General features: G+C 39.6%; 1 protein-coding gene across 1 annotated transcript; it reads left to right on the top strand.

Annotated features, from left to right (window-relative positions):
• The first annotated feature begins 301 nt into the window (after nt 1-301).
• On the top strand, nt 302-27500 carry LOC119743368 (ubiquitin carboxyl-terminal hydrolase 24-like). Its single transcript, XM_038219761.1, has 5 exons — nt 302-418; nt 24333-24446; nt 25099-25237; nt 25920-26074; nt 26491-27500. Exons 1-5 carry the CDS (start codon nt 359-361, stop codon nt 26809-26811), a joined length of 789 nt encoding a protein of 262 aa, XP_038075689.1. The 5' UTR covers nt 302-358; the 3' UTR covers nt 26812-27500.
• The last annotated feature ends 277 nt before the right edge of the window (nt 27501-27777 follow it).

Here is a 27777-nt window from a genome sequence, read left to right on the forward strand (position 1 = left end):
CAGGCCGGTCGGACTTGGCCCCCCCCCCCTCCCCCTGCTCCAAATTCCTGGCTACGCCTGTGGGGCTCAATTATACATGACTGAACATAAACAATGCAGGGTACAGACTACGAACTCAGCACAATGCATCCTCCAAAATCAACTGCCACTTTTTGCCATTCGATCAGCCTAAATCTCCAAAATCCTCCTAAACTGCCATGAGGATTTTGGAGGATTGAGGATGGTTAGAGTTAAATTTCATTATTAGAATAGCAATGATTGAATTGGACTTATTGTGGATTACTGTTAATCCCCAGATCAAGGGGATTATCCACCGAGGCAGCGGACATTGATCATCCCCACCAGTAAGCCGCTAGCCATGCCCAGTGACATGCAGCAGATCCTCTTTGCCACGGAAGGCATCAAGTACATCCGGGAGGTGAGTTCATAGGTCGCCGTGGTGACCATTCATCTTACAAAAACCTTCCAAAAAATTTATCGAGAACCGTTGATATGGAATACCGAAGTGTGTCGTCATTTAGAACCAGAAAGTGTTGCACCAATGAATGGAGTATGCGCGCGTGTTGGTTCTCGGGCTGAATCACGCGCTAATGTCTTTCACACACATTTTATGTGAGCGAAGTATTCACTTTGGTACTCCAACATATTGGATGATTTTCTAAGTATGTCACATTATTGTTGACCACATTGTGGGGAAGATTTTTTTTGTTTGATGGGAAACTTACGACCAAGTCGTTGGTAAAAACCTGACTTTTCTGAAAAAAATCTTGTTTGCAATCAGTTGCACATACGTGAAGGGTGTAAGCCAGTTAGTCTGGTTCCCTGACCTGAAAATTCCCTGACGTCCGTAAATTGCTCTGTTTCGTCTGAAGTAGGGTCAGGGTACCAGGCTACAAGAGCAGCATTTTTTTCTTCTTGGTTTTTCCAGCATCTATGAACATTTTAACTTTCAATAGGTCAGTGTAACAATATTTGCTATGAAATACTAACCTCCAAATCTATCGATTTCTGAAAATTGCAGAAAAAGCAAATAGTTTATATAACATTAACTTCCTATTGTAAGGTAGGAATGCTCTGAGTTTGTTGTCATTTTAAAGCTCATGATGTACCGTTGGTGAATACCCGGAAACGGACCAACTGATTTAATGACCAAAACCTTCTTCAAAGGTACCTAATACCCTGTGAAATTATTCCACTTGAAATGGTATTGTTTGGAAGAAAACAATCATTGAATGTGGTTATGCCCCATCGGTGAAGCCGAAGGGGCATACTGTTTCCGCCTTGTCCATCCGTGTGCCAGCGTTAAGGGGAAGGTTTTTATTGTTAAGGAAATAAAAACCTAGTTATGGGGACTTTCTGCTGTCCCCATAGTGTCTTTGGCCCCCATAATACCATGGGACAACAATTGTGTAGTCCCACTGTTACGGAACAAGAACAAACGTGTGGGCGTACACTACATACATCCGAGGACTGACAGACAAAGGGAGGACAACAGATTCTTGTTGACTTCAATGTTTATCATTTATGTGCTTAGTCTTTGGGAGAGTGTTACATTACAGGGACAAAGGAAAACACGAAGTTTGTTATTGTTAGGGAAATTAGGACTGAGTTATGGGGACTTTCTGCTGTCCCCATAGCGTCTTTGGTCCCCCATAATATTGTGACGGCACGCCTGGGATCTCCCCCGGCCAAAGCGAAGTTGATAGGGACCAAGTCTGACACATATTGGAGTGTAGCTGATCTTTCCGAGCCCAAGTTTTCTCAAGACGAGAGACCACTCAGAGCGACCTCAAGGCTTAGGGAGCAGGTCTGTTTTGGAGGAAATTTACCGCCGATTATGATGATTGTGATTACTCTCTGTTAATTGCACAATAAACCTGCAAGAAATACACCTTGACAACAGGATTGTCGGCACAATAAGTATGACTATAATTTATTATATAATCAAGAAATATACAGTTATCATTGGGATCTAATTGGGCTGATCTATTACCAGGGTCACTAAATTATAGTTGGGAGACAAACCGGCCACTACTCATATTAGCAGCAACGCGCACGGCATCAACAATGTACAATAATGTAAACAATACACACCAATGTAAGTAATACACACCAATGTAAAACATGCGTGCCAATGTAAGTAATGTACAGCAATGTAAACAATGCATCTACGCCAATGTGGACTATGCGCGCCAATGTAAGTAATGTACAGCAATGTAAACAATACATCTACGCCGATGTAGACAATGCGCGCCAATGTAAGTAATGCACAGCAATGTAAGCAATGCATCTACGCCAATGTAGACAATGCGCGCCAATGTAAGTAATGTACAGCAATGTAAACAATGCATCTACGCCAATGTAGACAATGCGCGGCAATGTAAGTAATGTACAGCAATGTAAACAATTCATCTACGCCAATGTAGACAATGCGCACAAATGTAAGTAATGTACAGCAATGTAAACAATTCATCTACGCCAACCCTTACCAAACTTGACTGCAGTCATTTAGCATTCCTTTAGCATGCAATTAACATGCGAATGCTATGAGAACTGCCATTTGATAGCATTCACAAAAAGCCATGTCTGTACTTCCTAAAGCATTTTTCATAGCATTCCTTGAGGATAGCAATCAGATAGCAGTTTTATAGCATGTCAGAAGCCCGAATTATGTAAATGAGCTATAGCATTCGCATGCTATGGAGAATGCTATTTAGGCATGCAAACGTGAATGCTATAACAGCATTCACATGCTATGAGAATAGCATTCGCATGCTATGAGAATAGCATTCGCATGCTATGAGAATAGCATTCGCATGCTATGAGAATAGCATTCGCATGCTATGATGCATGCTATGTGAATGCTATCATGACTGCTATATCGTGACATGGACACGGGCATCCTACAACATACATTTTCAATGTCACAATTTATACCAAATATTACTTGTGTTATATCAGCTTTAATAATTTCATGTATTGAACCATATTTAACACAGCTAACACCATTTTGAAATTTAATAGACCTATGTATATAGACTGTGATCAAAATATATGAAATAAGAAAATTGTTCTTTAAGACTTTATCAGCCTCAGAATTGCTGTACAAACATGGGGATATTCTTTGTTTTTGTTTAACATTGTCATGCTTATAAAAGCAATGGCCAGAAATTTAATGCAACAATTCTCTGCTTATAATTTGAATTATCTTTGAAGCAACCAGTAGTCACTTTTGTGCCAGTTGGCATCACAATTAAAAACAGTTATCATCCGATATCCAGCTGATTCAAAAATTCAATCAATTGGATGAAGGAATGTTCAACATCACATACACCATGAACACTAACATACTCAAAGCCAGAATAAAATTGTCTTTATCTAGCCAAAAACTGAATACCCACCATGTAGGAATATAGACCCATTGGTAGTACAAACTGTAGACTTACCAAATACAAGTAGTTTGTGAGTGTGTTGCATACATGTTTATGGAGGCTCCATATTGCTTGGTTCAACTGTTGCTTTTAAGTTGTCAATTCCAAAGACTTTCAGCCAGTCATCCAGTGTATTTTGTCATGTACATGTACAACAATGTACAGGTTGAGTGCATGCATGTGAACATGAAATTATATCCACAAGCATTCATGCCATAAGGTAATGTCCATGCTTTCTACAATTTCTTGCAAAACTATGTGCAGCCTATACTGCACTCTGCACTGACAATATTCAACTGACTGCAGTTTTCAAATTTCCCACACTGACTGTTAATCTGTGGATGGAATGCACAAGGCCATCACTGATCATGTGACGTATAGTCCATGATATGATTGGCTTATATATTGGAATGCTGTTTGCAGGCTATGCTTAGCCACGGAATGCTATACTTTAAAATTATTTTACAATTGAGAGCTAAATTGGAATGCTGTACTCAATTTGCAGTCCTCCCTCTTTCACTTGCATGCTATGCAGAATGCTTTGAAGCTCGCATGCTATTTGGAATGCTATTTTCATTCTGCATGCTATTGAGAATGCTATACGGACTGCTAAAGTTAGCAGTCATCCAGTCATCATTTTCTGTGAATGCTATGTGGATGCTATAATAGCATGCACATGCTGTTTAAATGCTATTGAACTGCTATGCACATGCTATTATAGCAGTCTAGTTTGGTAAGGGAATGTAGACAATGCGCACAAATGTAAGTAATGTACAGCAATGTAAACAATACATCTACGCCAATGTAGACAATGCGCGCCAATGTAAGTAATGTACAGCAATGTAAACAATACATCTACGCCAATGTAGACAATGCGCGCCAATGTAAGTAATGTACAGCAATGTAAACAATGCATCTACGCCAATGTAGACAAGCGCGCCAATGTAAGTAATGTACAGCAATGTAAACAATGCATCTACGCCAATGTAGACAATGCGCGCCAATGTAAGTAATGTACAGCAATGTAAACAATACATCTACACCAATGTAGACAATGCGCGCCAATGTAAGTAATGTACAGCAATGTAAACAATGCATCTACGCCAATGTAGACAAGCGCGCCAATGTAAGTAATGTACAGCAATGTAAACAATGCATCTACGCCAATGTAGACAATGCGCGCCAATGTAAGTAATGTACAACAATGTAAACAATACATCTACGCCAAAATAAACAATACATGCCAATGTAAATAATACATGCCAATGTAAGTAAAGTATGTAAATGTAAACAATACATGCCAATGTAAGTAATACACGCCAATGTAAGTAATGTATGTAAATGTAAACAATACGCGCCAATGTAAGTAATGTACGTAAATGTAAACAATACACGCCAATGTAAGAATGTACACCACACCAGCATATAACCCATTCAGCCTTGTACCTGATTACGCTTTTCCCATGCAAGCGAGTGTCAGCATCGCACAGTACACTCACTTGTATGGCTGCGCGCATCAGCATTACACAGCGTAACTTAAGCAAAGTCATGGCCTGAACACAGCTTAATGAAGCTTAACGAGTTTAGACCCCATAAATCAAAGGCAAAGGTCATTATGGTTAAAACAATAGCAATAGTTTTCCCACCATAGCACAAACAAGACTTGTCATATCAACTTAAAACTTGGTATTTTATTTAAGCTGGCGATCTTCTCAGAAACCTGTCACTTTTTTGGACCCCTTAGGCCAAAGATTAGGATTGTTATGATTATTAAAGACAGGAATATTTTTTTCAACATACACATGTAACTCAGTCAAACTGTTGGGATAAATAAATGGAGAACCATCATTTATTCTGAGGCTACAAAATACCAAATTGAATGCTTGATCAAATACTCAAGACCAAGCTACTAAAACCAAAGGCTCCAATGCATACATGTGCTCATAATACAAAGCAGTATAAGATAAAAGGGGCATTTAATTTAAAATGTTTGGCAAAACCAAGATACAGAGAAGGGCTTGGTTGGGAAGTTAAAGTTAGTGTTTCTGAATAGTGTTTCTGAATCCAATAAGAATGAAGCTGATCTACATTGTAGTCTGAAGAAATTTAACCGTTTGTATAGGACATTCCAAGGTATAATGGTACATTCTTATGGAGCTGGAGCTGGCCCTCGATGATTTGCATTTATTTTGGAAATGTTTAGCAAATCTATTTCAGCCTAATTTAAATGTTTAAACCTTTAGCCACGTCACACAGGCTGCATGCCACCTGCACCAGTGTTTGCACTCAAGCATGTTAGTTACAAGAATATACATTAAATAATTATGGTGCACAGCAAACGAAGGGCAGCATCGACACGGATCTACAAAGAAGATCATTCATAATGGAGCTGTCTTTTGCTTTGTAAATAAAATGGTTTAAAGGTGTCCTTTAGTATTATTAATTGTGTGTGAAATGCATACCAGGGCAGATACAGCAAACATATTCAGTGCGGGTTTGGTTTAAACATTTTGGAAAATTAATTGTAAATGGATTCAGAATGTGTATCATTTCAATGTTTAAATGGAACCCTTTACCACCAACCACGCACAAGGGCAACAGCATGTGTGCCTCTCATATCCTAGCTGCTCTACTCATATTCATAATACAAAACAGTCTCAATATTTGAGAAAAGTGCATAGAAACTACAGTGAACCAATTAAGTTACAAAGAAGGCTTGGTTGGGAAGTTTATCTTGCTGAAGATTGTGTTTCTGAAAGTCCAATAAGAATAAAGCTGGTCTCAATTGTTTAAACAAAAAAGGGATCTATTGTAAAGAACATGGAGTACATACTTCGTCTCATGGAGATAGCCCTCGATGAACAGACCATTCTATTTGGCAGCGCCCACCATGTATGTGGGCAACAAATCGTTCACCTCTCCTATGTTCAATACCGGTATTACATGTGCCAGACGTACACATGTCATACATGCCAATGCATGCACATGACAAATTTGTACACACCTATGTCGGGCATAAATCATGGCTGTGATTGATCAAAACTTCCTGGAGTGGGGCGTGTGGATTTGTCTATAATTTCCCATCTGTTTTCATGACAAATGGTGGAGTATGGTACATGTACTGGTAGCTGGAAATATAAATGAATGTTGCCTGATCAGTATTTACACTTGTACCATATCTTTAAGCAATACATGTAGCTCAGTAGAGAAGAACTTGCGACACATGCGGGTTTTTTTCTAGACTAATTGGAAATATTTTAAAAAAAAATTCAACCTACAATGTACATAGAACACCTCATGTAAAACATTTATAGTTGTATTTCTGAGGTGATGTTATCAGTTTGGGACAAATTTTGTCATTTTGGGAAATGGGAAGTTTTAGAAAAAAAATCAAACTAGCGCTTCCATTTTAAAAAAAACATGGATGTATGTACAACTGTACAAGCTCCAAATAAGTTTGCACATATGACTACGGTTGATGTACATGTGTAAGATACTGAATGTGATATAACACATGTAATCTTTCTATGTACATGTATACAATCCCATATCTGCCCAAAGTGTTCAAGTCTGTCCTGTTTGTGAAGTTGCAATCAGAAAGCTTCTGTACATTGCACACGTCCATGGATGCATGGAGCATCAATAATTTTCATGGGTGTTTTGTAGATAAAATGTCTTGATACCATTTTTGTATATTTTTTCTTTTTTTATTCCCTGCCTTTTGTTTTGATCGTTTGAACAATTACATGTTGGTTGATATCTCTAAACCAAGTGATACATGCACATGTACACAGCAACCCCACTGTACCAGTTCCTCCGTAATGTACATTTAACTGCTAATTTATGTGCAGGTGTGTATGTGATATCAGAACCACCCCGACAGTCCCATGAAGCAATGCACTTGCCATCTGCACTAAAATGGCAGATTTTATCTGAGGCCGAAAGGTAAATATCACCTGCATCATCACAACACAGCCCACGAGGATCACTACAACTTTGAGTAAACAGTTTGTTGCCATGTAAGTCAACAGCCATCAGCCAACCCTCATTGCTCTTGGTGTAAATAAGTCGCTTGTTGCTGAACTTCAAATATGTACCAATCTTTGGAGCAGGCAGTGTTCTGACGAGGGAACCATCTGGGTTGTGTAGAGATATCTGTTCCTTGTCCTTGTAACCCACTGCTATCAGATTGCTGCTGTCCACTGCCAGGCACGTCGGCATTCCATCCACGCCGGCCTCTTTACCCGGTAGGAACTGATGAAGGAGCTGGTATTCCTTGTTGAAGATCTTGACTGCAGGATTGTCTAGGATCAGAAGTTGATCATCCTTGTTGATGGCTAGAGCTGTTGCTTTCTGTATGTCATTAGGGTCATGGGGTTCGTTTGGTTTATCAGGGTCAGGTTTGTAGGTCTTTGTAGAAATCACCTTCCCTTTTATACCCAATGTTAGCAATTTATCACTCTGTACCACAGCAATTTCACTTGTGGAGTATGCTGCTATATGTCGATAGTCTCTACCTTGCACATATTCTGAAAAGGCCTCATCTGTCTCCCATTTCTCCTCCAAGAGCAGAGTCCCAAACTGACCATCCTCTTTACTCTCCTTAAAGCCAAGGAATGACTTCCCATGCTTGATATCCAAACTCTTATGCACCTCCACCTGCTCATTCAAATCCCGCAGCATTTTCTTTTTGTTCTCCAGGATCTCATAGCACGTTGCTGTAGTCATCACTTTATTCACTTTACCCAGAATCTTCTCAGACGTTACCGCATATGCAAATTGTTTCTCTCGTTTAGTGGCAATGTCCCTGGCCTCCATTTTGAGTTGTTGTTCTTTCTCTCTGATTTTGGCAATTTCCTTTTCTGCTTTCTGTGAAATTTGAGAGTACGTTTTTACCAGCATCTTGTCAAGTCTGTAACGTGAATGACCTGAAGAAGGGGTTGCAGAAATGAATTTTTTTATGCACTCTTCTGTTTTAGCTACGGATTCATGTACTTCTTGTTTACATCTGCTAACCGCCTGGTCGATGCTGACGTGAGAATGTATGGATCCTTTGTGGTCAATGTTTGTGCATTCATTGCATATGAGGACTTCACATGTGTTACAATACAGACAGAGATCTTGATCTGGGTGCTCGCGACACTTGGGAACTTTCTTGAGTTCAGTATCCTCAGTTATTTCTTCGGGCTCAACAGGTAGCTCTGTCAAAGCCACAATCTTGTGACTCTTCAGTGCTGCAAATCGATTATGCGCCTTCTGGCATTCTTGACAGAGATAATGCTTGCAATCCATGCATCGAGAAATAGCTTCGTTCTCCGCCTCATCACATGCCTGACACATGACTTTTAACCCCTGACCTTCAGTCTGTTCCTGTTGATTGACATCCTTTAATCCTCCAGGTAGCATGTCCACGCCAGCTTCTGTCAGGGCAGTTTCCTTTCGACACAACGGACAGACGATATTCTTGTCGTCCTTATTTTGTGTCAGTTTGAGTTCTTGCAGACATTTCAGGCAGAAGCTGTGTGAGCAGTCTAGCTTCCTAGGATCCTTGTACTCAGTGTAACAGATAGGACATTCTTGAAGTTCCTTCTGAGTCTCATCCAAGACTAGATCTGTCACACCTCCCTCTGCCATCTTGCTCAGTTGTACTCTACATGTACCATATAAGAGTGGAAAGAAAAACAAACTTTCAACTTATGCATGTACTATAAGATACTGCATGAATATAGATGGACTAATGTTCAGTATACAGTGGAACACCGTTACAATGAACATTGTTGGATCCACAGAAAGTGTTCATAGTGACGATCGTTCGGTATAGTGATTTTGAACTGCTGGTTCCCTCTTTTGACCAATAGTGAACTGGCATTTCTCACATCCCGCAGCCGCAGGAGGAGTCCTCTAAACTTTAGCAACGGGTGGTTTTCCCTTTTATTCCTTGGGCCGGGTGGTTTTCCCTTAATTTTATTCCTTGGGGAAATAATAGCCATCTGTCGCTTGTCGACATTCACACACAATGTTACTATGGGTCGTTCGATGTTCGGGAATTAAAAGGGGTCCAAATAGTGTTTCATGTACAACCGGTAGATTTTTTGTTAATCTATTGACTTTTTTCAAGAACAATGCTCGGTAGATGTTGTACATTAAAACCGGGAGCCAAGGATGATGTTCGGTATAGCCGAATGTTTGGTATAGCGGTGTTCGGTATAACGGCGTTCCACTGTAGTTCACTAACAGTTTGCATACATGCAACAGCAAACAAGTCAATGTAACAATATCTGCTATAAAACACTAACTCCCAAAATCCATCCATTTCTGAAAATTACAGCAAAGGCAAATGTATATTCCCATAACATCGTCCACCTACCTACAAGTTCAACAGGCCTGTTTATGGGTACAGTTTGAAGTCGTTTCCTGCATGCAGTCTGTCAGCAGTATCAGCCACACCCTACTATTACTACAACAGCACAACTGTATGTTGTGTACACGGATTGTCCAATAGATAGTGTTGTGGATCAAGAATTTAAGTTTGCCAGAAGATAGAGATAGGACAGTCAGAAAGAATCAAAGGACAATCCATTGTGTCTGCATGGGATACAGGGCCCCAAAAGCTAATTACATTGGCTTATTCCATTAGGGTCCCATGGTGCTGTATTTCTCCTGTGCTAGCTTGATTATCATCCTCCACTTACCTACAATGTAGCCGTTTTATGGGTCGAATTCAAAACTTTTCCCCCCTTTATGTTTACAGTCTGTCAGCAGAATCAGCCACACCCTACATGTACTGCTACATGTACTACAACAGTGCTCACTGCTGTACTGTAGGTGTTGTTCACGTTGTAAGTGCCTCACTACCACAGTCAAGTTCACTTTACTGAGTTGTAACAGCTATCATTGCGACGTCACAATTGAACTGTTTCCTCATGAACATAATTTCTCATCCTCCACTTACCTACAATGTAGTTGTTTTATGGGTTGAGTTTGAATTTTTTCCTGCATACAGTCTGTCAGCAGACTCAGCCACACCCTTCTTGTACAGTAAGGACCATGTATACTACAACAGCACGACTGTATGTTTTGTTCACGCATTGTCCAATATTACTGAATAGTGCCTCACTACCACAGTCAAGTGCACAGCAACTGCTGTCGTTGTGACATACATGTAAACGTTGAACTATTTCCTCATGAACACAATTCCCAGGTTTTTATGAATAGCTTTTTATGACACATCTCTGACCTCCAGCATATTGTTGTTGGTTGTGGCTATATGGCCCAATTTCATAGAGCCGCTTAAGCACAAAAGCACAAAAACGTTGCTCAATATAATCATGTTACCCACTGAAACTCCATGCGATTGTTATGCTAAGTAAAGAACAGCTAAATACCAGTCACAAGCAATGTACATCGCATGGAGTTTTGGCCAGTAACATGATTATATTAAACAAGGTTTTTTGTGCTTAAGCAAATTGTATGCTTAAGCAGCTCTATGTAATTGGGCCCTTAGGTGTCCTGTACTTGTACATTATACCCGGCTGCTCTTGTGCATGTACTGTAGGCAGATCATGGATCGGTGTATTACAGTTTATAAAAAGTTGATGAGGATAACCTGTATGGGTTATATTCCACCGGGTTGGGAAACAATGTGTCACATATGACCATATTATGAAAAGCATGAATGCCTTGCTTGCAGTTGCTCTACATAATATTTGTTGTTGGGTGTTTCACTACTGCAGAAAGTTTTAAGTCATTGGAATGTATTTTGCCAAAGATATGAGCCAAAATGTCATTTCGGACAGAACATATTGATACCATGTCAATGTCAATGCCGGCAAGAAAAAATAAAACGTGTAGAAAGTCTATGGGATTTGGAATAGAAAAACATGAAGAAGATAAAAAAAATAATTACAAGTACAGCAACAAAGGCTTTTAATTCCCCAAGGTTTTGCGGAAAAGCCAATCAGATTTTCCCCACATTTTTCGTGGGCCGCAGAGAGGCCCAGTTCATGTTATAGGCAGTCTGTTACATGGGCCCATAGCACTGGTCTGGGTAACCATCCATAGTGGTTAAAACTCAAGATGAAACAGAACTCCTGCAATAACCAGTTTTTGGTAATCGTTGTCAATGAAAGGTTTGTTTTCAGTTATGCAAAACAACGTAACACAATCATTGAAATGTAGGTTAAATAAATAAACCACAGCAAGAAGGAGGGAACTAGTCAAACTGTTTGGGTAAATAAATTTTTATTCTGAGCCTACAAATGCCTGATCAAGTTGAATGCTTGATCAAATACCCAAGACCAAACTACTAAAACCAAAGGCTCCAATGCATACATGTGCTCATAATACAAAGCAGTATAAAAGTTAAGATAAAAGGGGCATTTAATTTAAAATGTTGGGCAACACCAAGATACAAAGAGGGCTTGGTTGGGAAGTTAAAGTTAGTGTTTTTGAATCTCCAATAAAAATGAAACTGATCTACATTGTAGTCTGCAAAAGAAATGTAATCATTTATATAGAACATTCCAAGGTATGTAGTGGTACATTCTTATGGAGCTGGCCCTCGATGATTTGCGTTTATTTTGGAAACATTTGGCAAATCTATTTCAGCCCAATTTAAACGTTTAAACCTTTAGCCACGTCACGCAGACTGCATGCCACCTGCACCAGTGTTTGCACTCAAGCATGTTAGTTACAAGAATATACATTAAATAATTATGGTGCACAGCAAACGAAGGGCAGCATCGACACTGATCTACAAAGAAGATCATTCATAATGGTCTGTCTTTTGCTTTGTAAATAAAATGGTTTAAAGGTGTCCTTTAGAATTGTTAATTGTGTGTGAAATGCCTACCAGGGCAGATACAGCAAACATATACAATGCAGGTTTGGTTTAAACAGTTTGTTCAATTAATTGTAAATGGATTAAGAATGTTTATCGTGTAAATGTTTAAACGGCACCCTTTACCACCAACCACACACAAGGGCAACAGCATGCCCGCCTCTCATGTCCTAGCTGCTCTACTCATTTTCATAATACAAAACAGTCTAAATATTTGAGAAAAGTGCACAGAAACTGCAGTGAACCAAGTTACAAAGAAGGCTTGGTTGGGAAGTTTAACTTGCTGAAGTTTGTGTTTCTGAATGTCAAATAAGAATAAAGCTGGTCTCATCTGTTTTACCATAAAAAAGGGATCTATTGAAAAGAACATGAAGTACATACTTCGTCTCATGGAGATGACCCTCGATGAATAGACCATTCTATTTGGCACCGCCCACCATGCATGTATGTGGGCAACAAATTGTTCACCTCTCCTATGTTTAATACCGGTATTACATGTGCCAGACGTGCACATGTCATACATGCAAATGCATGCACATTACAAAATGTGTACACACCTATGTCGGGCATAAATCATGGTTGTGATTGGTCAAAACTTCCTGGAGCAGGGCGTGTGGATTTGTCTATAATTTCCAACCTGTTTTCATGACAAATGGTGGAGTATTGTACATGTACTGGTAGCTGGAAATATGGATACTAAATGAATGTTGCATGATCAGTATTTACACTTGTATCTTTAAGCAATACGTGTAGAAGTAGAGAAGAACTTGCAACATATGCAGGTTTTTTCCAAGACTGATTGGAAATATTAAGTTTATTTTTCAACCTACAACCTTTCAATGTACATAGAATACCTCATGCAGACATTTATTGTTATATTTTTGAGGCGATGTTATCAGTTTAGGACAAATTTTGTCCTTTTGGGAAAAAGGAAGTTTTAGAAAAAAATCAAACTAGCGCTTCCATTTTAAACACATGGAAGTATGTACAACTGTACAAGCTCCAAATAAGTTTGCACATATGACTACGGTTGATGTACATGTGTAAGATACTAAATGTAATAACACATTTAAACTTTCTATGTACATGTATTCAATCCCATATCCTGCTCAAACTCAAAGTGTTTCAAGTCTGTCCTGTTTGTGAAGTTGCAATCAGAAAGTTTCTGTACATTGCACATGTCCATGGATGCATGGAGCATCAATAATTTTCATAGATGTTTTGAAGATATAAAATATCTTGATACCATTTTCGTATAATTTTTTCTTTTTTTTATTCCCTGCCTTTTGTTTTGATCGTTTGAACAATTACATGTTAGTTGATATCTCTAAACCAAGTGATACATGTACAAATACAACCCTCCTGTAAGTGCTAATTGATGTGCAGGTGTGTACATGTATGTGATATTATAATTATTTGGACAGTCCCATGAAGCCATGCACTTGCCATCTGCACTGAACTGGCAAATTTGATTTGAGGCCAAAAGGTAAATATCACCTGCATCATCACAACACAGCCCACGAGGATTACTACAACTTTGAGTAAACAGTTTGTTGCCATGTAAGTCAACAGCCATCAGCAAACCCTCCTTGCTGTTGGTGTAAATAAGCCGCTTGTTGCTGAAAATCAAATGCGTATTAATCTTTGGAGCAGGCAGTGTTCTGACAAGGGAACCATCTGGGTTGTGTAGAGATATCTGTTCCTTGTCCTTGTAACCCACTGCTATCAGATTGCTGCTGTCCACTGCCAGGCACGTCGGCGTGCCATCCACGCCAGCCTCTTTACCAGGTAGGAACTGATGAAGGAGCCGGTATTCCTTGTTGAAGATCTTGACTGCAGGATTGTCTAGGATCAGAAGTTGATCATCCTCGTTGATGGCTAGAGCTGTTGCTTTCTGTATGTCATTAGGGTCATGGGGTTTGTTTGGTTTATCAAAGTAAGGTTTGTAGGTCTTTGTAGAAATAAACTTCCCCTCTGGATCCAATGTAAGCAATTTATCACCGTATGCCAAAACCATTTCACTTGTGGAGTATGCTGCTATATGTCCTGTGCACCATGTATCGTTATCTACAACTGGAAAGGTCTCATCCCTCTCCCATTTCTCCTCCAAGAGCAGAGTCCCAAGCTGACCATCCTCTTCACTCTCCTTAAAGCCAAGGAATGACTTCCCATGCTTGATATCCAAACTCTTATGCACCTCCACCTGCTCATTCAAATCCCTCAGCATTTTCTTCTTGGACTCCAGGATTTCATAGCACGTTGCTGTAGTCATCACTTCATTCACTTTACCCAGAATCTGCTCAGACGTTTCTGCATATGCAAATTCTGTATCTCGTTTAATGGCAATGGCCCTGGCCTCCATTTTGAGTTGTTTTTCTTTCTCTCTGATTTTGGCAATTTCCTTTTCTGCTTTCTGTGAAATTTGAGAGTAAGTTTTTACCAGCATCTTGTCAAGCCTGTAACGTGAATGACCTGAAGAGGGGTTTGCAGAAATAAACTTTTGAATGCACTCTTCTGTTTTAGATACGGATTCATGTACTTCTTGTTTACATCTGCTAACCGCCTGGTCGATGCTGACGTGAGAATGCATGGATTCTTTGTGATCAATGTTTGTGCATTCATTGCATATGAGGACTTCACATGAGTTACAATACAGACAGAGATCTTGATCTGGATGCTTGAGACACTTGGGAACTTTCTTGAGTTCAGTGTCCTCAGTTATTTCTTGGGACTCAACAGGTAGCTCTGTCAAAGCCACAATCTTGTGAGCCCTCAGTGATGCCAATCGATTGTGTGCCTTCAGGCATTCTTGACAAAGATAATGCTTGCAATCTACGCATCGAGAAATAGCTTCGTTCTCCTCATCACATGCCTGACACATGACTTGTAACCCCTGACCTTCAGTCTGCTCCTGTTGATTGACATCCTTTGATCCTCCAGGTAGCATGTCCACGCCAGCTTCAGTCAGGGCAGTTTCCTTGCGACACAATGGACAGACAATTTTCTTGTCGTCCTTATTTTGTGTTAGTCTGAGTTCTTGTAGACATTTCAGGCAGAAGCTGTGTGAGTAGTCTAGCAACCTAGGATCCTTGTAGTCAGTGTAACAGATAAAACATTCTTGAAGTTCCTTCTGAGTCTCATCCAAGACTAGATCGGTCACACCTCCCTCTGCCATCATGCTCAGTTGGACTCTACATGAACCTTTTAAGAGTGGAAAGAAAAACAAACTTTCAACCTACGCATATTATAAGATACTGTATAAATATAGACTGACTCATGTTCAGTATACAGTGGAACGCCACTATAACGAACATCGTTGGATCCACAGAAAGTGTTTGTGAAAACGATCATTCGGTACAGTGCCTTTGAATCGCCAGTACCCTCTTTTGACCAATATTGAACTGGCATTTCTCACATCCCGTGCCGGCACGACTAGTCCTCACGAAACTTTAGCAACGGGTGGTTTTCCCTTTTATTCCTTGGGCTGGGTGGTTTTCCCTTAATTTTATTCCTTGGGGAAATAATAGCCATCTGTCCCTCGTCGACATTCACACACGATGTAACTATGGGTCTTAAAATGGCTCCATTTCAATTTAAGTTGCAGGAGAACCAGACTGCAAGAACACGATTGTTTTTTGGGGTTTTTTCTAGCATCTACGAACCCAAAACATCAAACAAGTCAGTGTAACAATATTTTCTATAAAATACTAATCCCAAATCCATCCATTTCTGAAAATTACAGCAAAGGCAAATGTTGTATTTTCCCTTTAACAATGTCCACCTACCTACAAGTTCAACAGACCTGTTTATGGGTACAGTTTGAAGTCGTTTCCTGCATGCAGTCTGTCAGCAGTATCAGCCACACCCTACTATTACTACAACAGCACGACTGTATGTTGTGTACACGGATTGTCTAATACTGAATAGTGCCTCGCTACCACAGTCAAGTACACAGCAACGGCTGTTGTGATGTAAACTTTGAACTGTTTCCTGATGAACACAATGTTTCATATGCAAAATTCCCAGGTTTTTATGAATAGCTTTAATTGTGAGACACCTCTTGACCTCAAGCCTATGGTTGTTGGTTGTGGCTAGGTGTTCAGTACTTGTACATTGTACCCGGCTGCTCGTGTGCATGTAGGCAGAGGGATCGATGTATAGAAAAAGTTTATGAGGATAACCTTTATGGGTTATTCCACCGGATTGGGAAACAATGTGTGACATATATGACCATATTATGAAAAGTATGAATGCCTTAATTGCTTGCTGTTGCTCTACATAATATTATTTGTGGGGTGTTTCACTACTGCAGAAAGTTTTAAATCATTTGAATGTATCTTGCCTAAAATATAATGTAGTTTACGGATAAATGTTTACAGGGAATTAAATGTTCAGAAATAAACATGATATTAATTCAAGGAAAAAATAAATTCAAGTAAAAAATACTTCCAAGTTGTTGGCTACCGAAAAGTGAAGTGAGTTGGTCCGGAGCGTGAACGCAACTGATTTGAATTTCCCGCACGCCGGGGTGGCGCAAGCAAAAACATTACATCATGGCATACCATAGATTCCTAAGTAGGGTTGGTCGGGGACTGACTAGATTAGACTTGCAAATTATGTAAATAAGGGCTCTAAATAAGGGAAATAGTTACTCGAAGGCAAGAAAATTGAATAACGGTACAAATGCATAGCGGCGACGATTACAACATTTACACCGTGTCAATGTCTAAGCCGGCGAGAAAAAAAAAGTGTAGAAAGTCTATGCGATTTTGGATAGAAAACATGAAGAAGAAAAAAAAATACAGAAACAAAGGCTTTTCCGCAAGGTTATGCGGAAAAGCCAATCAGATTTTCCTCACATTTTTTCATGGGCCGCAGAGAGGCCCAGTGCATGTTATAGGCAGTCTGTTACATGGGCCCATATAGCACTGGTCTGGGTAACCATCCATAGTGGTTAAAACTCAAGATGAAACAGAACTCATCTGCAATAACCAATGTTTTTGGTAATCATTGTCAATGAAAAGTTTGTTGTCAGTGGTGCAAATTAATGGTATACAGTCATTGAAATGCAGTTTAAATAAATAAACCACAGCAAGAAGGAGAGAACTAGTCAAACTGTTTGGGTAAATAAATGGAGAACCATCATTTTTATTCTGAGGCTACAAATGCCTGATCAAGTTGAATGTTTGATCAATTACCCAAGACCAAACTACTAAAACCAAAGGCTCCAATGCATACATGTGCTCATAATACAAAGCAGTATAAGATTAAAGGGACATTTAATTTAAAATGTTTGGCAAAACCAAGATACAGAGAAGGGCTTGGTTGGGAAGTTAAAGTTAGTGTTTCTGAATAGTGTTTCTGAATCCAATAAGAATGAAGCTGATCTACATTGTAGTCTGAAAAAATTTAACCATTTGTATAGGACATTCCAAGGTATAATGGTACATTCTTATGGAGCTGGAGCTGGCCCTCGATGATTTGCATTTATTTTGGAAACGTTTAGCAAATCTATTTCAGCCCAATTTAAACGTTTAAACCTTTAGCCACGACACACAGGCTGCATGCCACCTGCACCAGTGTTTGCACTCAAGCATGTTAGTTACAAGAATATACATTAAATAATTATGGTGCACAGCAAACAAAGGGCAGCATCGACACTGATCTACAAAGAAGATCATTCATAATGGACTGTCTTTTGCTTCGTAAATAAAATGGTTTGAAGGAGTATTATTAATTGTGTGTTTTGTTCATTGTTCATTGTTCATTTATTTTCCACAGTGCCACATTTTTAATGATCGTAATTAATACAAAAGATACTATATAAACAGATAGTGAGACTGTAGAGGAACCTACTAAGAAGCTAAGCTTGTAATCGTAGGCCCCTTGTATACACATTTAAAGTTGCTTTTAATACATAAGACACAGGACAGACAATAGACAAGGACAATACACAAACTTTACATGCCAGTTAACAAGCAGGATAAGATTTGTTGCATGAGCAATCTCGAAGTTAATGGGTTACACGGGATCATAATAATTATACAACAGGGTCGATTTATATTTCCGTTTGAAAGTAGACACATTTTTGGATGTTTTCAGGTTCTTGGTAAAGGAGTTCCACAGCCTGGGTCCCTCATATCTAATAGTTTTTTGGGCTAAAGTTGTGCGAGTCAATGGGAGATGAAAATTAGAGACTTGACGAGTATAATGGGAATGAACATCAAAATTCCGGGTAAAAATTGAAGAAATGGAAGATGGTGAGGTGCCAGAAGCAGATTGATACGCATATGTGTGTGAAATGCATACGAGGGCAGATACAGCAAACATATACAATGCTGGTTTGGTTTAAACATTTTGGAAAATTAATTGTAAATGGATTCAGAATGTGTATCATTTCAATGTTTAAATGGCACCCTTTACCACCAACCATGCACAAGGGCAACAGCATGTGTGCCTCTCATGTCCTAGCTGTTCTACTCACATTCATAATACAAAACAGTCTCAATATTTAAGAAAAGTGCATAGAAACTGCAGTGAGCCAAGTTACAAAGAAGGCTTGGTTGGGAAGGTCATCTTGCTGAAGTTTGTGTTTCTGAAAAAAATAAGAATAAAGCTGGTCTCATTTGTTTAAACAAAAAAGGGATCTATTGAAAAGAACATGGAGTACATACTTCGTCTCATGGAGATAGCCCTCGATGAACAGACCATTCTATTTGGCACCGCCCACCATGTTTGTGGGCAACAAATCGTTCACCTCTCCTATGTTCAATACCGGTATAACATGTGCACATGTCATACATGCGAATGCATGCACATTACAAATGTGTACACACCTATGTCAGGCATAAATCATGGCTGTGATTGGTTAAAACTTCCTGGAGGGGGTGTGTGGATTTGTCTATAATTGCCCACCTGTTTTCATGACAAATGGTGAAGTATGGAACATATGTACTGGTGGCTGGAAATATAAATGAATGTTGCACAATCAGTATTTACACTTGTACCATGTCTTTAAGCAATACCGGGGTACATGTAGAAGTAGAGAAGAACTTGCGACACATGCGGGTTTTTTTTTTTTAGACTAATTGGAAATAATTATGTTTTTTTTTTTCAACCTACAATGTACATAGAACACCTCATGTAAAACATTTATAGTTATATTTCTGAGGCGATGTTATGAGTTTGGGACATGTCATTTTGGGAAATGGGAAGTTTAAAAAAATATATCAAACTAGCACTTCCATTTAAACACATGGAAGTATGTACAACTGTACAAGCTCCAAATAAGTTTGCACATATGACTACGGTTGATGTACATGTGTAAGATACTAAATGTAATATAACACATGTAAACTTTCTATGCACATGTATACAATCCCATATCCTGCTCAAAGTGTTTGAAGTCTGTCCTGTTTGTGAAGTTGCAATCAGAAAGTTTCTGTACATTTCACATGTCCATGGATGCATGGAGCATCAATAATTTTCATGGATGTTTTGAAGATATAAATTGTCTTGATACCATTTTCGTATATTCGTTTATTTTTTATTCCCTGCCTTTTATTTTGATCGTTTGAACAATTACATGTTGGTTGATATCTCTAAACCAAGTAATACATGTTCAGGTAACTGTACCACTCTACTTTACCTGTAACTGCTAATTTATGTGCAGGTGTGTATGTGATATCAGATTTACCCTGACAGTCCCATGAAGCAATGCACTTGCCATCTGCACTGAAATGGCCGATTTGATCTGAGGCCAAAAGGTAAATATCACCTGCATCATCACAACACAGCCCACGAGGATCACTACAACTTTGAGTAAACAGTTTGTTGCCATGTAAGTCAACAGCCATCAGCAAACCCTCCTTAATGTTGGTGTAAATAAGTTGCTTGTTGCTGAAGATCAAATGCGTATCAATCTTTGGAGCAGGCAGTGTTCTGACGAGGGAACCATCTGGGTTGTGTAGAGATATCTGTTCCTTGTCCTCGTAACCCACTGCTATCAGATTGCTGCTGTCCACTGCCAGGCACGTCGGCGTGCCGTCCACGCCGGCCTCCTTACCCGGTAGGAACTGATGAAGGAGCTGGTATTCCTTATTGAAGATCTTGACTGCAGGATTGTCTAGGATCAGAAGTTGATCATCCTTGTTGATGGCTAGAGCTGTTGCTTTCTGTATGTCATTAGGGCCATGGGGTTCGTTTGGTTTATCAGGGTCACGTTTGTAGGTCTTTGTAGAAATCACCTTCCCCTCTGGATCCAATGTAAGCAGTTTGTCACTGTATGCCAAAACCATTTCACTTGTGGAGTATGCTGCAAGATGGTCTGCACTAGTTATGGCTGTTATGGTCTTATACGTCTCCCATTTCTCCTCCAAGAGTAGAGTCCCAAGCTGACCAACCTCTTCACTCTCCTTAAAGCCAAGGAATGACTTCCCATGCTTGATATCCAAACTCTTATGCACCTCCACCTGCTCATTCAAATCCCGCAGCATTTTCTTCTTGGACTCCAGGATCTCATAGCACGTTGCTGTAGTCATCACTTCATTCACTTTACCCAGAGTCTTCTCAGACGCTACCGCATATGCAAATTGTTTATCTCGTTTAGTGGCAATGGCCCTGGCCTCCATTTTGAGTTGTTTTTCTTTCTCTCTGATTTTGGCAATTTCCTTTTCTGCTTTCTGTGAAATTTGAGAGTAACTTTTTGCCAGCATCTTGTCAAGTCTGTAACGTGAATGACCTGAAGAGGGGTTGACAGAAGCAAATTTTTGAATGCATTCTTCTGTTTTAGATACGGATTCATTTATTTCTTGTTTACATTTGTGGAATGCCTCGTCGATACCTTCATAAGAATGCATGGATTCTTTGTGGTCAAAGGTTGTGCATTCATTGCATATGAGGATGTCACATGTGTTACAATACAGACAGAGATCTTGATCTGGATGCTCGCGACACTTGGGAACTTTCTTGAGTTCAGTGTCAGTTATTTCTTGGGACTCAACATGTAGCTCTGTCAAAGCTACAATCTTGTGAGCCCTCAGTGATGCCAATCGATTGTGTGCCTTCTGGCATTCTTGACAGAGATAATGCTTGCAATCCATACATCGAGAAATGGCTTCATTTTCCTCATCGCATGCCTGACACATGACTTTTAACCCCTGACCTTCAGTCTGTTCCTGTTGATTGACATCCTTTGTTCCTCCAGGTAGCATGTCCACGCCAGCTTCAGTCAGGGCAGTTTCCTTTCGACACAACGGGCAGACGATATTCTTGTCGTCCTTATTTTGTGTCAGTCTGAGTTCTTGCAGACATTTCAGGCAGAAGCTGTGTGAGCAGTCTAGCATCCTGGGATCCCTGTACTCAGTGTAACAGATAGGACATTCTTGAAGTTCCTTCTGAGTCTCATCCAAGACTAGATCGGTCACACCTCCCTCTGCCATCTTGCTCAGTTGGACTCTACATGTACCATATAAGAGTGGAAGCAAAAACGAACTTTCAACTAATATGCATACTATAAGATGCTGTATATAGACTGACTCATGTTCAGTATACAGCGGAACGCAGCTAAAACGAACATCGTTGGCTCCTCAGAAAGTGTTCGTAATACTAATAATGATCGTTTGGTATAGTGATTTTGAACTGCTGGTACCCTCTTTTGACCAATACTGAACTGGCATTTCTCACATCCCGCGGCTGCACGAGGAGTCAACACGAAGCTTTAGCTATAGGTGGTTTTCCCTTTTATTCCTTGGACCGGTTGTTTTTCCCTTAATTGTATTCCTTGGGGAAATAATAGCTGTCGCTCGTCGCCATTCACTCACGATGTAACTATGGGTCGTTTGATGTTCGGGAATTAAAAGTGGCCAAATAGTGTTTAATACATGAACAATCGGTACATTTTTTTGTTAATCTGTTGACTGTTTTAAACAACAATGTTCAGTACGTTTTGTACATTGAAACCGGGAGCCAAGGATGATGTTCGGTATTGCCGAATGTTCAGTATAGCGGTGTTCGGTAAAGCGGTGTTCGGTAAAGCGGCGTTCCACTGTAGTTCACGAACAGTTTGTATACCTGTAGATGTAAATATGTATTTCAATCACTTCAGTTTCATGCACATAACAATATGAAGGTAAATAATCAAAGAACATCATGACAGTCAATATTTCTTCTTCTTGGATACATGAGAGCATATGCAGTCTGTCATAGTGTTATTTATTATTCTCGCCTGTGTGGCTGCATCAAAGGGAATATATACGGTACAACATTTGCAAACATCAAAAACAAAACTACCAAGTTATTATGAAATAGCTTACTGGACTGTTGGCGAATGACAGTCCAAAGCATCCTGTAAAATCGTGGCACCTTGTGTGCTGACATTTTCAAGAATAGTGGTATTTTTGTATCACTTTCACTGGAGAAAAAAAACTGGCTTTTTTCCAATTACTGCCCAGATACCATATTTAGTTAGTCTGAATATTGTTTGCAATCATCACACATCTATGAACGGGTACAAGCCTTTTAGACTGGTTCCCTGACCTTACAATTCCCCGACGTCTATAAATTGCTCCATTTCAATTTAAGTGGTGTCAGGGAACCAGACTACAAGAACATGAATGTTTTTCTTGGTTTTTCTAGCATCTACAAACCCAAAACATCAAACAAGTCAGTGTAACAACATTTGCTGTAAAATACTAACCCCCAAAATCCATCCATTTCTGAAAATTACAGCAAAGGCAAATGTTGTATATTCCCTTTAACATTGTCCACTTACCTACAAGTTCAACAGGCCTGTTTATGGGTCAGTTTGAAGTCGTTTCCTGCATGCAATCTGTCGGCAGTATCAGCCGCACCCTACTATTACTACAACAGCACGACTGTATGTTGTGCACACAGATTGTCCAATAGTGAATAGTGCCTTGTAGAGTCAAGTGCACAGCAACGGCTGTCGTTGTGACGTCACAGTTGAACTGTTTCCTCATGAACACAATTTCTCATATGGGAAATTCCCAGGTTTTTGTGAATAGCTTTTTATGAGACACCTCTGGCCTATTGTTGTTGGTTGTGGCTAGGTGTTCAGTGGTACTTGTACATTGTACCCGGCTGCTCCTGTGCATGTAGGCAGACGGATTGGTGTATTACAATTTATCAAATGTTTATGAGGATAACCTTTATGGGTCATTCCACCGGGTTGGTAAACAATGTGTGACATATGACCATATTATGAAAAGTATGAATGCCGTGCTTGCAGTTGCTCTACATAATATTTATTGTTGGGTGTTTCACCACTGCAGAAAGTTTTAAATCATTCGCATGTATTTTGCCAAAAATATGAGCAAAAATGTCATTTGGACCTAACATTGACGCCGTTTCAATGAAATTTCTGTAAAGCATTTCCCAAATTCACTTTATGTACTTCTTACTATACATGCGACACACCAAGAAAAACTTTTTGTTATTTTTTGTTATGGTAGTCGGGTATCAAATGGAGCAGAAATGATAGCTTGGTTGTGAACGTAACACCGTGTCAACCCCAAATGTCACACTTCCACTGAGTGATTGTGACACCGTTACGTCTACATTAAAGATATCATTTCTGCTATATTTGAACCCTGACTATACCAAAACAAAAGCTTTTCTTGGTGCATTAGGTGTCCAGTTATAAATATGCAATGTCAGTTTGGGTATTATTTTACATGTGTCCAAAAAAAACGGCCCCCCCCAAAAAAGTATTTGGTTGTAACATTGACACTGTCACCGTTACATTCGAATAATTCATTTTTGCTCATATTTTTGTCAAAGTCCATTCAAATGATTTCAAACTTTCACAATTATTAAAACACCCTCAGACAAATTTTATGTTAAGCAATTGTTTAGAATGCATTGATACTTTTAATAATATAACCAATTATTTGGATGTACGATGCACTGTTTCCCAACCCGGTGGAATGCCCCTTATATCAGATGGTAATCAGTTGCACCTCGTACGAATTAATGCTTCAAGAAATGTTAAAACATTCAAATGTAATGAATGTACAAATGCTATTCTACCAAAACATTTGCAGGTCATACTGATGTTCCGTGAAGTACCCAATGCAACCACTGCACTGCTCGACATGCTGCTGCATTGCTGCTACTGCAACGACACGTTCACCTTGTCCGTCATGATGATGATCCACGTAAGTACAATTCCTTACAATTCAAGTTGATCCAGCAAATGTTTAATTTGTACTGTATGTTTTTATTTTAATCCTCCAAAAGACCAACATTTTTTTTGGAAAGGGGGGGGGGGATTGAGGACATCTGCAACCTTCGAGATTGTCGTTCAGCAAGTAATTCAAAATTTGTTAAGAAGGGCAGAGTTTTCATTCTGTGTCTCATTCATATTTATGAACATTGTTTTAAAGGTAGAGTAGATCATTTGCAGCTTTACAAAAAGAAACTGACAAAGTTATTGTTGAAAAGCTTGCTATGAGTTGAATCTGTGAATGGGTGCCATTTGTGTTTAATTTGTGTCAAGGAAATGCTTTGTGCAGATGGTTTGTGCAGACGGTTCGTTAAAAATTTCTCGTTTAATTTTACTGTGCCAAGCGATAATTTCTTACTGTCTGCAGTATTTGAATGTTATTAAAGGCACGTTGATGTAGGAATGTTGGCAATGACCCAGAAACGTATTTAACGACAAAAAGTAAAAAATGATCCTATGGACCTTTTAAATATAACAAGGGATATTGAAATTTGAAACGCTACAATATTTGCCAGAATTTTTTCTCTTTGTTGTATTGATTTTTTTTTCATTTATTGTCTCTCCGCCCTGATTGGTCGATACAGGGTCAGGTGTCCTCGGCGCCCACCAATGAGCTGAAGCACATCTTGATTCTCCTCCTGGAGCTGTTGATGATGGAGGACCCCCTGCAGGGCAAGCGCCTCAAGCTAGCCGTGGAAGGCAACAACAACAATGGCCTCTTGGGTAAGGAGCACTCATCTCTGTATATACTGACCTAGGTAGGGTGAAGCCACTCGGACGCCATCTTGGGAGGCCAAGACATATGGATTATTGTATCAATGTGGGGGCCACTTTTTTCATGTGCCTGTTACATCTGATATCTGTGATGATATAATTCTCATGCACTCCTTGATGCAGTCATCCTCCAAGAGTGATTGTGAATAGCAAACTACCTACCCAACAAATAAAATGTTTAAAGTCATTCTTAATGCTACTTGAATAAGGTAATAAATGTGTAATTGACTGGTTTTAAACGAGTCCGTTTAAGACTGGCTGGGGGAATGGACGCTGATAATAGCCCGAGCTGAAGGGAGGGATCTTAGTAGCGACAAGGCCCCTAGCCAGTCATAAACAGGCTTGTTTAATACCAGCCAAGCACATATTTATTCCCATTCACAAATATCTTTTCGGTCAAAGAGTCAAAACAAGTTAAAAAAAAATATATATTTCCATTGATTTTTTTCAACAATTTTAATTCATGTTTTTTTTTAAACACCCAAGGTAACAGGGACAAGAATTGTCACACTTTAGACCAAAAATGTATTGTTACGTACAAGCTGAAAAACTTTTGTGAACTAACTTCCTTGCAAACTGACTTTTTCATCGTGAAAATTAATCTCAATATTTCTGTGCTATTGTCTCACAGAGATCATCCGTAAATGTACGTCCACGGACAGCCGTCGGTCCTACCAGTGCATCAAATTCCTGGTCCATCTGTCCAACAAATGCTCCATGGCCAAAGAGTATCTGATGACCATCTCGGTCCGGTGGCAGTGGGCGGTCAATTGGCTCAAGAAAAAGGTAAGAACCTCTCCTCAATATGTAGTTTTTTGAAAGGTCAGTTAACCGGGTATAACATCTCCGAGTCAAAAGGTTTAATTTTCAAAGTTAACCAAGTGAAAAGACAAGCTAATTATTATAAACTGTAGTTCGTCCATGGTTACTTGTAAGCAAGCCGACTTGAAGGCACATAGGATAATTTGCATTTCTCCCAGAAGTTATCTAGCTGATTATTATCAAAAATCTTATGTATTAAAGGCCTAGTGAAATTCTGTCTAGCTTGCCGTCATTTAGAAGAAATTAAGAAATGTATGTGATTTCCAACGATCTGTAAATTGACACATTTTTTACAATTTTATACAAGAAATCCATAGCAACTTTCTATCAAGACTAGACAATTAATGTGCTTATTTTGTTTATGTTGCTGTTTTGCATAGATGAGTGAGCACTACTGGACACCTCAGAACGTCTCCAACGAATCGAGCACGGGACGGTCCTTCCAACGCACCATGAGTGCTCAGGACACGCTGGCCGAAGCCACCGCGCTGCTGGACGAGCTCAACACCCGTGACGACGACGGTGAACACATCGAGAACGACGAAGAGGAGGAGGAGTACGTCGAGGGGGACTCCAACACCAAGATGGAGGTCAACGGGTCGTCAGAGGGGTCAGAGGTCAACGGGAATGAAGACAGCTCAGAGTCTTCCAAGACGCTGGTTCAGGACGACGTGGGCGACTTGGACGACATTGATACATAACGGCGTTTTTTTTTTCTGTTTCAGAATTTGTAGCCAATAGAAGATGGTTCCTTACTCCTGGGGTCATAAGTCAGAGGTCATCACAGGTCAGGTCGTAGGAAACCAAGGGCCAGGTTGCGCCTCTTTTTTTTGCTGACACATCGTATTAACCAATCACATCACGCACCCTAACATGAATATTTATCACGCTCTGTGGATGGAAGACACTTAGGTTTTTGTAGTGTTTTCCCTGCATTTAACTTATGCCAACCAACACAAATATTTCATAAAATTGGACAAGGGTTCAAACCATCTTGCGATCCATGGTTCACTTCACTATCTACTAGGTCAATCCTGCTTTACCTAGGCTGGGAGCTCTCAATTGTTGAAAACAGCCACTTGACTGAAAGGACAACTTGGCACAGAAAGTCTGTTTGCATAGGGTGTTCAAAGCAGACAATGAATGCTTTTAAAATAACAATATTTTTTGCCCAAGCAAGTCAGAAGTTATAATAATTTGCATGCTTTGTACCTTGAGAAACCTGTATTTGCTGAGCAGATATTTTCCATGCTTACCAGATTTCTGTTGGCCACTGTTCCTGTTCCTGTTCAAATCATTCACTCTAGTCACTGTAAGCCATAATTTTGTGTGTCGCACAATTTCTTCTATTTTAAAGAGGTTGTGGAATGCTCGAAGACATTTCCGTCATTTTTGGGGTATATGTAGCCTAAGGTGTGATGAAATAAAAACAACTATTATTTCTGTCATGAAATGAGTACAAAGGGTACTTTTGAGAGCTATTTTTCAGGTCCTGTTTCGACCCGAACGTGCAATTTCTGTAAAAGTCGTCATTGCGGGCAGCAAACAAAACACAGTAAATTGTGACGTAATAAACAGGACTCGTTTATGCTACTCTGCATCGGGAGTCCTGTTTATTACGTCACGATTTACTGTGTTTTGTTTGCTGCCCGCAACGACGACTTTTA

Source organism: Patiria miniata, unplaced genomic scaffold (genome assembly GCF_015706575.1).
Source record: "Patiria miniata isolate m_02_andy unplaced genomic scaffold, ASM1570657v1 HiC_scaffold_6, whole genome shotgun sequence".
In the NCBI taxonomy this organism is placed as follows: Eukaryota; Metazoa; Echinodermata; class Asteroidea; order Valvatida; family Asterinidae; genus Patiria; species Patiria miniata.

Excerpts from the sequence above, each read along its gene's own strand:
- LOC119743368 (XM_038219761.1), top strand. The coding sequence starts at position 359 with ATGCCCAGTGACATGCAGCAGATCCTCTTTGCCACGGAAGGCATCAAG. Across the intron at positions 24,447-25,098 it reads CCGTCATGATGATGATCCAC|GGTCAGGTGTCCTCGGCGCC; the intron begins GTAAGTACAATT and ends TGGTCGATACAG. Across the intron at positions 26,075-26,490 it reads TCAATTGGCTCAAGAAAAAG|ATGAGTGAGCACTACTGGAC; the intron begins GTAAGAACCTCT and ends TGTTTTGCATAG.